Source organism: Atractosteus spatula, chromosome 23 (assembly GCF_055471065.1).
Source record: "Atractosteus spatula isolate fAtrSpa1 chromosome 23, fAtrSpa1.hap1, whole genome shotgun sequence".
NCBI lineage: Eukaryota > Metazoa > Chordata > Actinopteri > Semionotiformes > Lepisosteidae > Atractosteus > Atractosteus spatula.
The window spans coordinates 8,749,367-8,764,844 of record NC_142728.1 but is presented as its reverse complement, the minus strand read 5'-3'; the positions used below and the strand labels follow the sequence as shown (position 1 = coordinate 8,764,844).

The window sequence follows — 15,478 nt, the reverse complement described above, 5'->3', positions numbered from 1 at the left end:
AAAGTAACCTGATTCAACCCACGTGCAGAAACACTACATTCAACTATTCACCATATGTTAAACAAGGGCCTTCTTGAGATACTTGTAGGAGGAATTCCTGCAGCCTCAACACAACAGTGAACATGTTTTATGGACTTCATATGCTGTACAGCTCTTCCCTAAGGTTTTTGTCAACACAATGAATCTCAGTCAGACCTTCCACAGAACTCCATTTCTAATTTCCTTCAGTGAGTGAAAGTGTACAAAATAAACAAAATGGCAAAGTGTGTCTTGCTTGTTTTTATTACGCCATTTCAAAATGAAAGCTGCATCTCTGACACAAAGGCCCTTAAGTACAAACATGTAGTCTCAAACAACAGCAGTGCTGCAGACTGTAAATGAAAATACAAAATTACACCAGATTTAGTTCTCATATTGAATAAGAATTTATATCCCCCAATTTAGGGCACTGTTATGTTCTTGAAGATGTCACACCTGCATTTTTTTTCTTGACTGCATTTTATTTCAGTTAAAGGCAGAGAATTGGTGTTTTCACAGTTTTAATCGATGCAGACATGAAATAAGCTATGTTCATAAAAATACTGGGAGTAGTTGATAACTAGGTGCAGCTTTTGTAATTCAGTCTACAAGTATCAGATTGTGATGAAGAACAAATGACAAAACCTCTATACTAAATTAGAGCATGCTTTTCAGGTGCCATGGGTATGTGTCACATGGTTACAGAAGATAAACTTAGGAGATTGGGAATAAGACAAATCAATGTTATCTTATTTTGAGGGCCAAGTTTACAATACGTTTAAGCCAGGTCATAAATACTTTTCTGCAAGTGGCAAACCTTTCTTTGTGACAGCTGAAGGAAATTTTGTTCTCTTTTTTGAAAAAACAGGCTACTGTAGAAAGACAACATGAAGACCTACTCTTACTGAACATATGTGGGCTGATCTCAGAGCTTCACTTCTATTTTAACTTCTGAAATGATCAAAGGGGGAAAAAAAAGTACTGAGAGAGATAATTTTATTGAAAAGGTGGAAAAAACATTTTTAAAGATCTCATGAGATATTTAGTGAAAACTCCCCTTCAGCTTGCCTTGTCCTGCCATGCACATCACTGCTATTATGACTTACTTCCAGTTGAAATTTAATAACCACTGACCGTCTAAAAAGATGGAAGCAATCAACAAGACATATGACATTCTCTAAGACTGGCAACATTTTTAGATCAATTAAACTGAGTCCAGTGACAGATGATCTGCAGAAACTGCTGCTGTTGGCACAATTATGGGGAATTCTATAATCTTTATCTGTACAGATGCACTTTTATTTTGGCAATATTTTTTAACAATTCGACATATTTCAGAACTCAGACTAGTTTAAAAAACTAGAACTCCTCAGGGCACATGCAGCTAAAGTCCAGTTCTAAGCAGGTTTATTTATAGCAATCCTTTTAACTCACTTTACAAAAAAAAAACAAGAACATTCTTATGGGTTCTCTGGGTTGATCATGAAAGATTTAAACATTTTCCCATGCTAATGGAATTGAACAACAAACTACACTAAACACGCCTCCCCTCCCCTGGACCATTATTGAACTGACTGCACCGTGAAAGGTGACTATAAAGCCACATTTGCAGAAATGGTAAACGTGACATACTGAATGCAGGCACAAATCTTAGAAAGCGTGTAAAAGAATAAAGTGATGACTTGACACGGAGCATAATGTTTTCATTTTCTGCGCAGCACACACATGTAATATAGTGCGTATTTCAGCTTGCTCCTCAGACACAGGTTCACGACTGGTTTCTACGAGCTGGACCAAAAGTATTTAGTTGAGGTAGCCCTGTATTCTTTTAGGGTCTGTGAAACCTTGAGTTAATACTGCACATTTTTTCAGCAGTTTCCCCAAAATGTGGAGGTTATGAGAAACAGAACAAAGTCACCAGTTGGCAGAGAAAAGATCTGATCACAGTACATCTCGCCAGTCTCAATCCAGAGTTAAAAGTGGTGCTTCCAGAGGCCACTCTGGGTATGTGGGCATTTCGCAAAAACATAAAAATTGTCGAAAGGATATGGGATTATGCCCATATACTGTAGGAATCAGCTGGTCTATAAAACCTAATATAGATTTTATCTAGATCTTCAGAACTCTCTTAAAGTTTACTGACACTTTCAAGCCAATCTGAAGGAGGAGGTAGGAGAACACCATTGATCTCCAGTCCCTTTTCAGCTATTCCTCCGTCACTGGCGGCAGGTGTCATGGAAAGCTTCCAGTGTGCGGAAATCCCTCCAGGTTGGTGGCAGCCCATCTTGGAGAAACTTTCCACAGCGCTGGCATGGAGTCTGGAACAACTTGATGTAACTTCTCAACCAGGTCTGGGAAAAAGAGCAAGCAGAAATCACCCGTTAAACCCAATACTTACAGACGCAGGGCTTAACAGATAAGAAAGAATAATATAGTATAATATATGACAGTACAACATTAACTAGACTAGACTGAACATTGACTAGACGAGACTGAAATTCCTTGAGGTGTAAAGAACAAAATAAAAATAATAAACAAAAACTGTATTCTATATACATTAAATATTATTTAGTATTAAATATTAAATGATTTACCATCTCAACTCCCTGCAAACCAAAACTCCAAACCTGTTTTCTGGGAGATTCACTTTGAACATTAGCTTTTATTACAAGCTACACTCCCGAACTAGTAATGCAATCACCATGTCTATTTTCTAAGTACAGGGCCATAAGACCAGTGCGGAAAATTTTATGCAGGGCAACATCCCAGACTCTGCTGTTTGCTCTGAAGCGACCTGCTGGGGAGAGCGACCTCTATTATGCAGTAGCTGTGCAAATAAAAACAACCTTCATCTGCCATTTCAGTAACATAATGGAAACCATAGTGGGTGCTGAAGTTTTCAACTTTGGCTCAAGACATTATGATTTGAAGTGAGCACACCTTTTCTTTCACTCTAACCTTTCTTTTTTCTTTTCAGTAATAAAATAAAATGAAAACCAATCCTGAGTACCAGAAAGACTGCAATTAAATTTCTGCTCTATTGTATGACCCAGAGACATTATCGTTTAGGAAAAGCACAAGGTTATTATCACAAAACAAAAACGTAAAGATAAACAGGATTGAACAATCACTGACAAATCTAGCCTGAGGCATTCCATTATCCAGAACTTCTCAGGTTCCTTTTACATCCTGCAAAAATAACTGGATCTTTAAGAAGCCAAAAATAGCAAAAATCAGCAGTAATCAGAGACAATAGTAGCAAAAGGACAAGTATCCTGAGGGTTTGTGGAATACAAAAAGAATGGAGGCTATTGTTAATGAGAAAGACATCAACTGTTTTAAAATTTTCCTCTAAGCTCTAAACGGCATAAAAAAGCTTTAACAAGTTCGTTTTTTTACCTACTGTACCTAAAGAAATCTTCAAGCCAATCTGAAAATACAGTACCTCATAAGTACCCGTATTGGACTTACTGCAGTCTGCACTTTCTGACATGCCCTGAAGTCCATTAAATTGAATCGGTTCAATTAACTACTTGCACCTTTTCACACAACATGTGTGTTTGCGAAGACTAACCTAAAAGGTTGCTTTCAGAACAGAAAACTATGATAATGCCTGAAACCAGAGACCATTCTAAAATATGAGTCATGTGTAGTGTGCAGAAACGACAAAGCAAGTTAGGGTTTCTTGGCTGCAACAGAACAGGAACAGTTTTTCTTTTTCTGTGCAGCCAATCTGTGAGAGGTCTAACCCTGTAGTACATTTCCCATAACTAGAAGAGCCGATATAACCCTGGCCACAAATCTCCCGGTTTCAGCAGGAAAAAACTGCATCTCAGGTAACAGCCTGTCAGTGAAAGCATATATTTTACCAATGGAGGGATTATTATATTGACACTTCTGGTTAAAGCTCAGCTTCTCTCTGTTAGAAGTTCTCAGCGGTCTTTGAGGAATCGATCGGGTAGGCTTGTATATTTAAGCTGCTTGTCCTCGTGTCTTCACACGATATCTAACGCTTCCGCAGTACACAGCTTGGGACTGCTCACACTTGTCAAAATGCATTTTCTGCTGGATGGATTTAATAGCCTACAATCCGTTTGGATGCAAGTTTATTTCATTTTACATTTCATTGGTCTCCTAAGCATAAAGATGCAATCTGAGATGAAGGCTTGTGCATTTTCAAATACTGAATCTGCTGGTAAATAAACTCAGCTTTTGTTTTATTATATCAACTTATAGTAGAGTCTCCCCAGGTAAACAAATGCAAAAATGAGCAAATTTCATTTAGAAATTATTTAAACCCTGTAATACACTGAGAGAATATTAATAGTGCCAACAGATTTACTGTACGGTGGCTCTGTGGGTGAGGATCTGCGCCTGTGGCTGGAAGGTTGCCGGTTCGTATCCCGCAGCCGGCAGAGGAATCCTACTCCGTCGGGCCCCTGAGCAAGGCCCTTAACCCCAACTGTTCCAGGGGCGCCGTAGAAAATGGCTGACCCTGCGCTCTGACCCCAAGCTTCTCTCCCTGTCTGTGTGTCTCATGGAGAGCAAGTTGGGGTATGCGAAAAGACGAATTCCTAATACAAGACATTTTAAAGTGATCTTAAAGCAGTTGGTTCCAGATGTTTTTAGCAAATCATCTTGGCTTGCTAGTGCTCTCTGGTTTACTTTTGCTCATATCTCAGAGCACATTATTTCTGTGCAGGTTTATTTTTTTAGAACATCTATATTATGCTTTTTAGACCCCAGTATGTACAGTATGTAATATTTCAGTAGCTTGGTTATATTGCATGTAGTACTATTTGCCACCCCTACTGTTACCGAGAAAATTAAAATATATTTTAAATATATTGAGTGATCCTGCTCTGTGCCTAGAAGTAAACTTTGCTAATTAAGCATTTAAAGAGCATACACATTCTTGTGTGTGTGCACAAGAAGGATAGGGTTTAGGAAAAACATATTGAAGTTTGCATCAAATCTGGAAACAAAGCCATTTTTATCCATTATTTTACAAATCCAGACTGCGCCTACACATTTGGGCATGATCAGAACAGCTTTTCATTGATCTTAAAAAAACAGACTAATCAATCTCAATTCCTTCTGCACCAAAAGCAGTGCTGAAAAAAAGAGGCTATTAAAAGATGAACTCACAGAAAACACTACTGGGGCCTAAAAAGCATAATATAGATGTTCTAAAAAAATAAACCTGCACAGAAATAATGTGCTCTGAGATATGAGCAAAAGTAAACCAGAGAGCACTAGCAAGCCGAGATGATTTGCTAAAAACATCTGGAACCTGAACACTATGTAGGCAATGATTAAACAGCTGGTTTCTAATGCAAAGATTATAGTTAGAAAGATAACATCTCGTGACAGATTATGTCTGAAGGCATGTAATAAATGTGTGTTCTTATGGTAGGCTTATTTAATGAATTTACTCTTATTTACTTCACTATACTTACAATGTGAACAAAAGAAAAAGACCAATTAAAGTGTGTATATTAAAGCCATAATGTCTCTTTCACAGTAAATTTTCTTTTACATGCTATGTTGCCTAACATTGTCCAGTTGTTTTTGAAAGCTAGTGGCAGATGCCATAAAAATGACCAAACTGACTAATCGCTACATTATAAAATCAATTTACAGACTGTTAGTTCACATAACCTTCTTACTGGGTGCAAGGTTAACAGTTAAAATAAAACTATTCTAATGGGTTTGGCATGCTGTGTGGGTCTTTGGGTGAAATTGACATGGGTTATTTCTTAATGCTTCAGTTGACTTTCTTATGAAATACACTTTAAATAAACTAAAATAGAACCAAACAGTATCGTCTTCTAGATCTAGACATGTTGTGTTTTTATTGTCTACCCATGACTAATTAGGGCTAGAATCAGGTCTTGGTTTATGCATCTGTATGCTGCTTTATATCTCATAAACATCATGGGATCTTTAAGATGTTATAAAAACAGTAATATTTTGTGGAAATAGTTTAAATATATTAGTTTTTCACAGAATCAATCCAACTTATTAAAAGAAGACGCACAAGACTACAAGATTGGACAAAGGATTGAAATGAAGTATCCTAAAAACATTATGCTTGCTTCTACATTACGGATTAAGGTGTGGACTTATACCGTAAGGTGTGGAGTACTGTATTACGCCTGCCAGAATTTGGTATACTTTTTTCACCCCAGCCCTAGACATAGGCAGACCTGGTGTTTTGAAGCCGCAATTAAATCAATAAGACATTTAATAAGAAAATGAGGGGTACTAATAAGCAAGTAAGACAAATATCTTTCTTTAATTTCCACATCTTAGAGAGAGACCACTGTTGTTCCAAAATGCTTATTTAGCTTATGCGTTCTCACTTACTGCACTCCGGAGGAGTGGTTCAACAGTAGGATCCAAACTTAAGAACAACAGGTAATGGTAACGATCATAAATGACCCGTAAAATTGTGGATGTAAAAACCTAATCAAATTCAAATGGACGTGCCGATATCGGTGCCCGCTTGTGGCAAGCTGGAGCGTATTGCAGTGGACTCACCATGAAGGACCTCACCACCACATCGGGCATCTGAGGGAGCTGGTAGTGCAGCAGGGCAGTCGTGGCGTGATCCGTCACCTTTGAGAAACCGCAGAAAACACCCCACGTCCCGTCAGAGTCACTCTTCAACCCACTGTCTTTAAAACAATCATAAACTATTCCGAGTTTATTTCTGCCATTCTTTTTTAAAATTAGATTTCCCTACTCCCTTTTCAACAGGTGATGAAGTAATAAAGAAATGACTAAATATATATCACACAACTTACAAACAGCATTTAATTAATGATGATAATATCTTGCATTTTATATAGTGCTTTTCATCTCAATTTACTTTACAAATAGAAGGGGACCCATTTTATTCACAACTGAAGTGCAGAAGTCACTTGGGTAGTGCGTGGCAGCTCTGAAGTCTATTGGATTTTAGATCTATTTATTGTACAAGCCATACACCGATTTTTAATTTTGCAGTGCACTAGGATCTCCAAAACTTAAACAATCTAGACTTTCAAATACTTAATTTCTGTCTTTGAATTAACATATCCATGTTAAATAAGGCAATGTAATCATGCAAGTAGGACTACCTACTACATGGATGCATGCAATAATTATTATTAGTGGAGAAGACAAGTCTTAAAAAAATGCAAGAACAAAATGCTAAAATGAGGAATTCATGTCACATACCCAGAATATAAATCAGTAATTTATACATCAAAAGTAACTGTGGAACCGAAGCGCTGAACTGATGGGAGACAGTTCAGAGCAACAGAGTGATACAGAAGACTGGAGTGGCTGACTTTGGTGTTTTGCTGGAGAATGGCTTCCACACAACCTCCTTTTACCAGGAAATCTTTTTTTTTTGTGTGTAAAATAAATAAATAAGACATCCTTTGATCCAGTGCCGCAGATGTGTAAAGTCACTTGAAAAGCAATTTCTTTTAAAGGCAAACCCAAACTGGCTTGCTATATAATTCTGGCGGCACATATGCTACTTTGGCAGTAATTCCATTCTAATGAGATTCGGGGGAGAAGATAAAAGGTGCACAGCTCAGTCGGAAACTCGTAATGTTTGTGGAACAAAAGGCAGGAGATATGCTTTAAAATAGACGAAGCAAATGAAAAACCCCGCCGACTTCTATGGGAAGAAAGATAGGAAGGGATCTGACAAACTCTGAGCTACATATGTGACAATACAGTGGGGAAAGAGAAGGACAGACATTTCCTAAAGGATAAGGGTCTCGGAAATCTCTGTCAGCTTGGGGAGGACTGTTGGAGGACAACACCACTTTTCATGTGAGCAACTGTCTTCAGAACGCCAAACAGCCGATTCAAAAATATCAAGTAATTTCACATTCTTCCTTTGGGTAACATGGTAATAAAACGAATTTCCATTTTCTCAGTTTGGAATTGAAAACAATTTAACATCTTAGCTGACCACTGCAGGGATCACACCAAAACCACAGGGGAACAGACAACACAAACAAAACATCCTGGACTCCCAGGTGACTCCACCAGTAAAGATGCTGGCTCGGAGTAAAGAGTGAGCTAGACGGCCCAGCCATCACTAGTGGGGCCAAGATCCCCCAAGTAGAAGACCATGACTGGTAGGGTAGGACTTTCCAATTCTTAGCTCTCGAACCCAACAGTGACTCTTGAAATGAACTGGGTGCTGCAGGCTTGCTGACTCTTCCCCTGCCTGCATTTTCTTTCCTGGCACTGTGGAGCTCGCAATGTCTCAAATGAGAAAGGGCTCTGCATGATGGTACGTTATAAGATGTTTCCATGTGTCTTATTCTGGCTGAAGCAGGTACATGTAATGTAGCTGGGGAGGCATGTTTTGCCAGACAAATGACTTGTTCTAGATGCAAGTCCACAGCGCCAACAGCAAAAGCAAAGGCATTAAATGGAGAACTCATGAAGCTCCAGCTGATAATATTCATGTGTACCTGGTAAGGTGCAAAGAATGACACAGCAGAACATGAAAGCCGGCTTCAAACATATCCAACCTCTTTAGAGCCACACATTGAGTAATTAGGTCACCTCTCCTAAAGTATGCCCACATTTGAACATCTGGACTTTATAACTCTCCCTGTCCTCCTGGGTAAACCCCTCCTCTGGTTGAACTGAAAACCTTAAAGATGAATTTACCTGAGAATAACTTTAGGTGGTTTAGATTTCAGCATATTAGAGCTGATAATGTAAATAGGAGTTCTTACCTTTTGAAATACCTGATAATTGGACTTTGACCAAATGTCCAGCTGAAACAGAATGCATACTGTAGTTAATACTTAGTATTCTTACACATTTCACAAAATACACTGTTCAAGTAAGGCAAATAAATGGTCATTATTGATGGCTATTTAGCTTGTGTGATCCACAGAAAGTAAAGACAATTACATTTTGTCCCTCAATTGAAAAATGCTGTGCTTGTATCAATGTGCTTAACATTATGAAGACGTTTTAACCTTCCATTTTAATTCAGGACTAAATTGCTAAGTATCTGATGGCTTGTTTGCTTTCATGTGCAGTCTGTTAAACATGTTGTTCACTGCAGCCAGTCTAGCCTCAATACTCTGCTGTAGCAAGATGGCTGGTTTCCAGATGTGGGGGTGGGCTGGCCAGTAAAGTTACAAAAAAACTCTGCCCTGGAGTCTGAGGATCACTGCCAGAGAAGGCCCCTGTCAGAGAGAAACCAGGCACAGCTGGACTATGAGAGGATTTGGCAGGAGTGTGGGAAAGCAGCCTGAGGCAATGGAGGTCTTCAGTACAAGGACATACTATACAGTTGTCTCTTTCCAGAACGTGTTTATTTCAATTAACATTTCATATAAAAGCTGTAAGGGGTTAAAGTTCCAACACATATGAAACCAACGTACTTCTTAAGTCACTTAACATTTAGCAACTTTCTATTAAGTACGTTTTTTTGTAATAGTTTTTAAATATCCAGCATTTTAAAATCCCAACAGATTTCTCCATTTTATATCTACATAGGTCCAGTGTTTGAGTCATATTAAGTACAGTTTAATAAAGCACAAATGGTGTAAGGTTTAGTTAGACTGTGAAGACACTGTTTGAAGACCTAAAATGTAAAAGGGGGTTACCATTCAGAATTTTACCTTTCAAATTCGCCATGTAGACTTCTGACTTTAAACTGAGAGTAATAATAATAATAACAATAACAATAATAATAATTCCTTACACTTATATAACGCTTTTCTGGACACTCCACTCAAAGCGCTTTACAGGTAATGGGGACTCCCCTGTCCCACCACCAATGTGTAGCCCCCACCTGGATAATGCGATGGCAGCCATAGTGTGCCAGAACGCTCACCACACATCAGCTATTAGTGTTTTAATGACCACAGGGAGTCGGGACCTCGGTTTTACGTCTCATCCGAAGGACGGCGCCTTTTTACAGTATAGTGTCCAATTCACTATACTGGGGCATTAGGACCCACATGGACCGCAGGGTAATAGTTTCTAACAGGTATTGGTGCATGTTGATTTTCACGTCTACAACACTCTTATCGTCTCAGATTTAGTGTCACAAGATCGATCAATATGCTTTAAAGCCATTATCTAAAAATCAACAAATAAAAGCTACTGTCAAGTCACAGAAATATGTTTAAAGATATATCTACTCACAAAACAGGTGTTGTCTGTGCAGCAGGAATAGGAAATTAAAAAGTACACTAAGGTTTATTATTTTACAAAGCAGCACTCGGGTAGTCCCAGGTAAGGGTGGTCTGCTGAAGTAAAGAAAAAAGCTCTCAACATGGCACTAATAATCATGTCAGTCAATTAATCAATCAACCCAATCTAGGGGAGACCAGAAGTACAGTGAACAGGGGAGAGGGGGGTCATTTATATTTCTGGAAAACAAAGTCCCTGTACAATAAATAATGCACCTGCTTGCTTCTGTTGTATTGCTCTTTAACTTTTCACTTTCAATCACGTAACAAATCTGTAACACCACAGAAAAAAAAAAACTGCTGAAAGCACAGTATCGGGGAACGTCCTTCTCCTTCAGATTAAACTGGCGAGTCCTTCTCTTCCTTTTCCACCATTTTTTTTATTTTAGAATGTCGAAGCTTTTCTCCCCATTCCTCCTCAGTGCTTTCGCATAACGGGAGTGGTAATAAGGCAGTTTTGTGAAGGTCGTCCGAACAATTTCAAAGGCGATAACAAATCAAAATGTTCCCTGAATCTAATATCAAACAGGGCTGGTGTCAGCATTTATTAGAGAAATCAGATTCGATCCCCCGCTGCCCCCACCTCTCCGACACGCAGTCGGCCTTTGAAGTTGGAAGAATGCGGGCTCGCAAATTACCCAAGAGACGCTTCTGATAGTCTTTGAAGCCTTCCTTTGATAGTGCTTTTTTTTCTCCCTCTCTCTCTTACGCTAGCAGGCTAAAGCAGCCATGTCTGCTCTCTTGGCACATGGTAATTAGTGGAGAAATCGCATAAACATGACCCAAGAGCCCAGCCAAGGGAGAATGCAGTGGGACCCCTGAGTTGTCTCTGTAGTTGTGGTTAATTCATGGAAGATGAGATATGGGGGGATTGGGGGTGGGGTGGGGGGAATCCAAACTACCATGTGGGGGCTCAGTACCTCTGAGGTACCACTCCATTCAGCAATCAGCTGCATGCACAAGGCTCCTCTCAGTCTCAGTAGTCATCTGCCTCCTCTGATATAATCACGTGAGGGGGCACAAATTTCATTTTTAATCCTTCTCTCTCTACATATTAACCTCTCCATTTATCTCAGGCTCTCTTCTCTTTATCAGTATCTATTTTTCGAACCTACTCTGTAGCGGTCTATCTCTGCGGCCGCCTCTCTGCCTCCTGGTGGAGGCTGACTGGCAATTTGTTTTTTCCCGCCCAGACCTCTGACTAAGTATCTTGGGAGATTCCAAGAATACAAAGTAATCTTTTTAAAGTGCTGACAAATAGTGTGGGGAAGATATTCTTAATGTACAGTGGTCCTTTGAATTGTTGGTGTATTCAAGGCAAGCAGCCCAGCTCAGCCTGAAAGAAAGGTTGATAAAACACTTACAGCTCATTTAAATACCCACCTGTTTCTGTAAAATACATAAAACATTTAAGTTGCCCAAAATGTTTAGCACCTACCTACTTATATTGATTATTTTTATTAAAATACTGTTATGTTTTTTTCTGTCCTACTGTATGCATTGTGAAAACAGTTTTTAGCCAAGAGCGAACCACTGGTTTTCTGAGTGGCCCAGATTGTGGTGAGTTGAATTCTCCCACCATCACTAATCACGGGCACAAGCTCATATATTTGTGTTCATAACATTCTGCACTGCTCAAACATATTATTTGTATTTTGTGTTTCTGTTGATTTTAATCAGAAGTTCTTCTAAACAGCTAGACGTCTGTGAATGTAAAAACGTAAATCTACTGTGTTGTGTAAAAAATAAACACCTGCTTTAGGGAGTCTGATTTCTACTACATTTCTGTTTTTTATCAAAAATAAATTAAAAGGTCATGAAATCTAGATTCAATATTATCATCAATTAACACCTTCAGTTAAGTTTTAATGGCAAATGTTTAATTGTAGCACTAACATGTATACAGTAGTTGTAGTTCTATTAGCCCAATTAAAAAAAGCACTTTTGAAACTGTACATCCGATACCTTATACAGGTAGGAAGTTTGGATATTCCACATATAATTAATTGTGATTAGGGTTTTCTAGTGTTTCCATGTATTAATCTTTGTTCAAATAACTCTAACAAGAAATTGATTGAATGAGAAAAGTCATGAAAAACATGCCTGCCCTTATTTTGATCTTCACAAAGATGCAAATGTGTATATACATGCACACAAAGCATTTATAAAGTTAGATGGCCTATTCAGACAATTGATTCAGGTTCCTTGAAAACATACTTGAATGTTTTGATTGAGAGACAACACAATACAGCAGAAAGCAGGAAGCTGTCCAGTGTCCACTATATACAGTTAGGGTACCTGTGAGCCACAGTTATATCTAAACTTGTACAAATACCTTATTTCATTGCTCTTCTGTTAACAGTTACCATGATGGGACTGACTGAAAAGGCCAAGTAACTTTATAAATACCCTAAATTTGGCTTTGAGTAGATATTTTCTCTCCAGCACTGCTGTGCTGTCCCCACACTGTGAAACTCTACCTTGCCATCTTCAGAGTACACATTCTCGTTGAATGCCCTCACAATCGTCCGATCGATAAACAGGCTCCGCATTACGACTATGGCTTTTAGCACTTTCCCCAAAGTCACCTGTGAGACATCAAATCAAGAGAAAAAGAAAGAATTAGGCACAGACACCTTTCATGCCACACTAACCTGTGTAAACGTGACAAGCCACTGTTACAAATGTCAGATGCCTAAGAGTTATTTCAACAGTGCTAGTGCTATACGGATCCCTTTGTGTAAACATCTATATATAGATATTTTGCAGCTTGAACCCTCAGATGAGCTGGGAAGCTGCACTACTGTTGTATATATTTATATATGCTTCTTACTATTTCTCAAATAGCCGGTCTTAGCAACGCTGGAGAAGAGATTCAGCAATGCCAGCAGTTTCCTTTAAAGATTTTGTGGCTATTTTAATTTTTAATATCTCCTTTAGCTGATGATTACATAGAATAAGATGAGAGTGAGAGTTTACAGTTGGTGCCTTTTGGGGCTATATAAACACAATCTATCGTCCTAGGATGAACATTTTTATTTTTGATAAGAAATTCAGAGACATTCAGTTATGATTTAGCTACTATACATTATCATTTATTTTGCATTTTCATTTTTCACACAACAGTTATAGTCACCTAGGATCAGTTCAATATGATTGTGTGAAGCCCCAATTGAGAAAAATGCATCAAGTAAAAAGTCAATGACAGACTGACATGTTTACACAGGCTTCAAAACCAAGATTTTACAAAACAAGTGCAATGATGGAAAGTGAAAGCTGTGCTATTGTTCTACGTTTGACGCACAAACATGAAGCTAAATGTTAACCCCCTAGTAGCATGTGGACAAAAAGGGACGACATTCACTCAGAGACTCTAACTGCGCAATTAAAGTTGAATTATAGTTTTAGATGACTTCACATCATAAAATTTAGAATAAAAAAATAATTCAGATTACAAGAAAAAAACCAAACAATTGCAATTTTACCAGTGACTAAACCAGTACTGGAAGAGTACAGTACACAGAAACTGTCTTCAAGGATGTAATGTGAATGAGATTAGCAAAATCACATCAAGATCCTGCTTTATTCGTAAAATAAAAATGACTCCCCCCACATCAATGCTCTTTAGGGACAAAAAAAACTATTTATCCTCTTGCACCTTCCTCTGAATTAGTTGCGTCCTCAATAAAGGAATGTTAACTGCAAGCTGACAGCTTCATGTTATTTTGTACTTAATTCTCTTAACAATTTAACACTAACAGGTGTCGTGGACTCCAACTACCACAAAGTATTTTATAAAGCAGGCCATGCTGCCATTCATGTATAATGGGGCCATCTCTGTATGAGGCAGAAATAAAATCATAGGGAAAAAAGTAATTTAGAGGCTTCCCACTGAGTCTTGAATCAAAATGAGCAAACATCATTCCTGTCCAGACAAATGTTCCTCTGGGAGTGAGGGTCTATGGGGGCAGCATTAAAAACAAATGGCAAACTTATCATACATCTTCAATTAATGAACATGAAACAGACACACAAATAATACAATGTAACCCAATCAACAATAAAAAATGATAAAGGTTTTCATCAAAATCCCCCATTTGCAAGGACTGAATAGCAATTCTGCAGCTCAGTCTCACTTGTGTAGCAAAAGAATTGATGCAGCAGCTTCTAAATGAACTAACAGAAGTCACGTACATATAAATATTACAACCATCATTTTGATCATTATATTTCACAGTTGCATCACAGGCATATGAATTGTTGTACATTGCTTGCTGCATTATCAAAACAATCAAGCTTGAGTGATAATCCACAGAAAACACTAGGGCTTTATATTCTTAAAAAAATCAAACGTTTTTCATGTAAGTGTGACTCCTATCATTTTAAGAAGTGCTTCATAACCCTGTCTTTATCGTCATTCAAACCTCTCATGTTCCACAATTTATCTTCTTTTATTAAGTGCTTCTCCTTTTTCAGCATTGTGCTCCTTTACTGTATGCCCCTAAATTCAACTGTTGAACTAGTTTTTCAGCGCAACGAGGCTGCAGGCTGAGAATGGCTGCCATCAGGTGGGTGCAGCACTTCAGAGGAGGATGGAGTTGGTCCTCTCCTATATGTAAAGCCCTTCAGGATTCTTGGTGATGAGAAGTGTTACACAAATGCAATCAATTATTATTGTTAGAAGTGTTGCTATTTTTATATTGGAAAGTAATGCTTTGCTAATTTGGCAATTTTAATATCTTAAAATTTGTTCTGATCTGATGGACTATACATACAGGAATACTGGTGTGATGGAGCTCTCGGTGTCTCAGGTGTTTTTGAGCGAGTGCATTAAAAAGGCAAGGATGGGCAAGATAGCTTTTTCATCTTGTATCTATTCATGCATGAAGTGCTTTGGAGACACTGCTTATGTAATTCAGTTTTTTTTTAATAAGTGTATTCTGTTGAGGTTCCATTTTACTGTTTGGGAGACCACGAAACCTACAAAGTGAATCTGAGTTAAATCTAAACAGACTGAAAGAAATAAAACAGGCATCCCTCTACTTTAGTAAGAATCTTCTGTTTCAAAGATCAAACAATGTTGCTGTGAAACCTGTGGGATCCATAGCCTGAGATATGAAGCCTGATTTGAATTTCTGACAACACAAACAGAGACGAACAACAAAGCTGACAACAATAAAAAAGCATTAAAGACTGAAATAACAGATGAAAATGAAACTTATAATTCA

At 38.2% G+C, this 15,478-nt stretch overlaps 1 protein-coding gene across 1 annotated transcript in view; it reads right to left on the bottom strand.

Annotated features, from left to right (window-relative positions):
- Positions 1-264: 264 nt before the first annotated feature.
- The window catches only part of med27 (mediator complex subunit 27), a 92,107-nt gene continuing 76,893 nt past the window's right edge, over positions 265-15,478 (bottom strand). Inside the window, exons 5-8 of the mRNA XM_088940706.1 lie at positions 12,731-12,838; positions 8,775-8,816; positions 6,562-6,639; positions 265-2,369 (exon numbers count right to left, since the gene is read on the bottom strand). Coding sequence (XP_088796832.1) covers positions 2,235-2,369; positions 6,562-6,639; positions 8,775-8,816; positions 12,731-12,838 — 363 coding nt within the window. The 3' untranslated portion in view covers positions 265-2,234. The remainder of the gene's footprint in view (positions 2,370-6,561; positions 6,640-8,774; positions 8,817-12,730; positions 12,839-15,478) is intronic.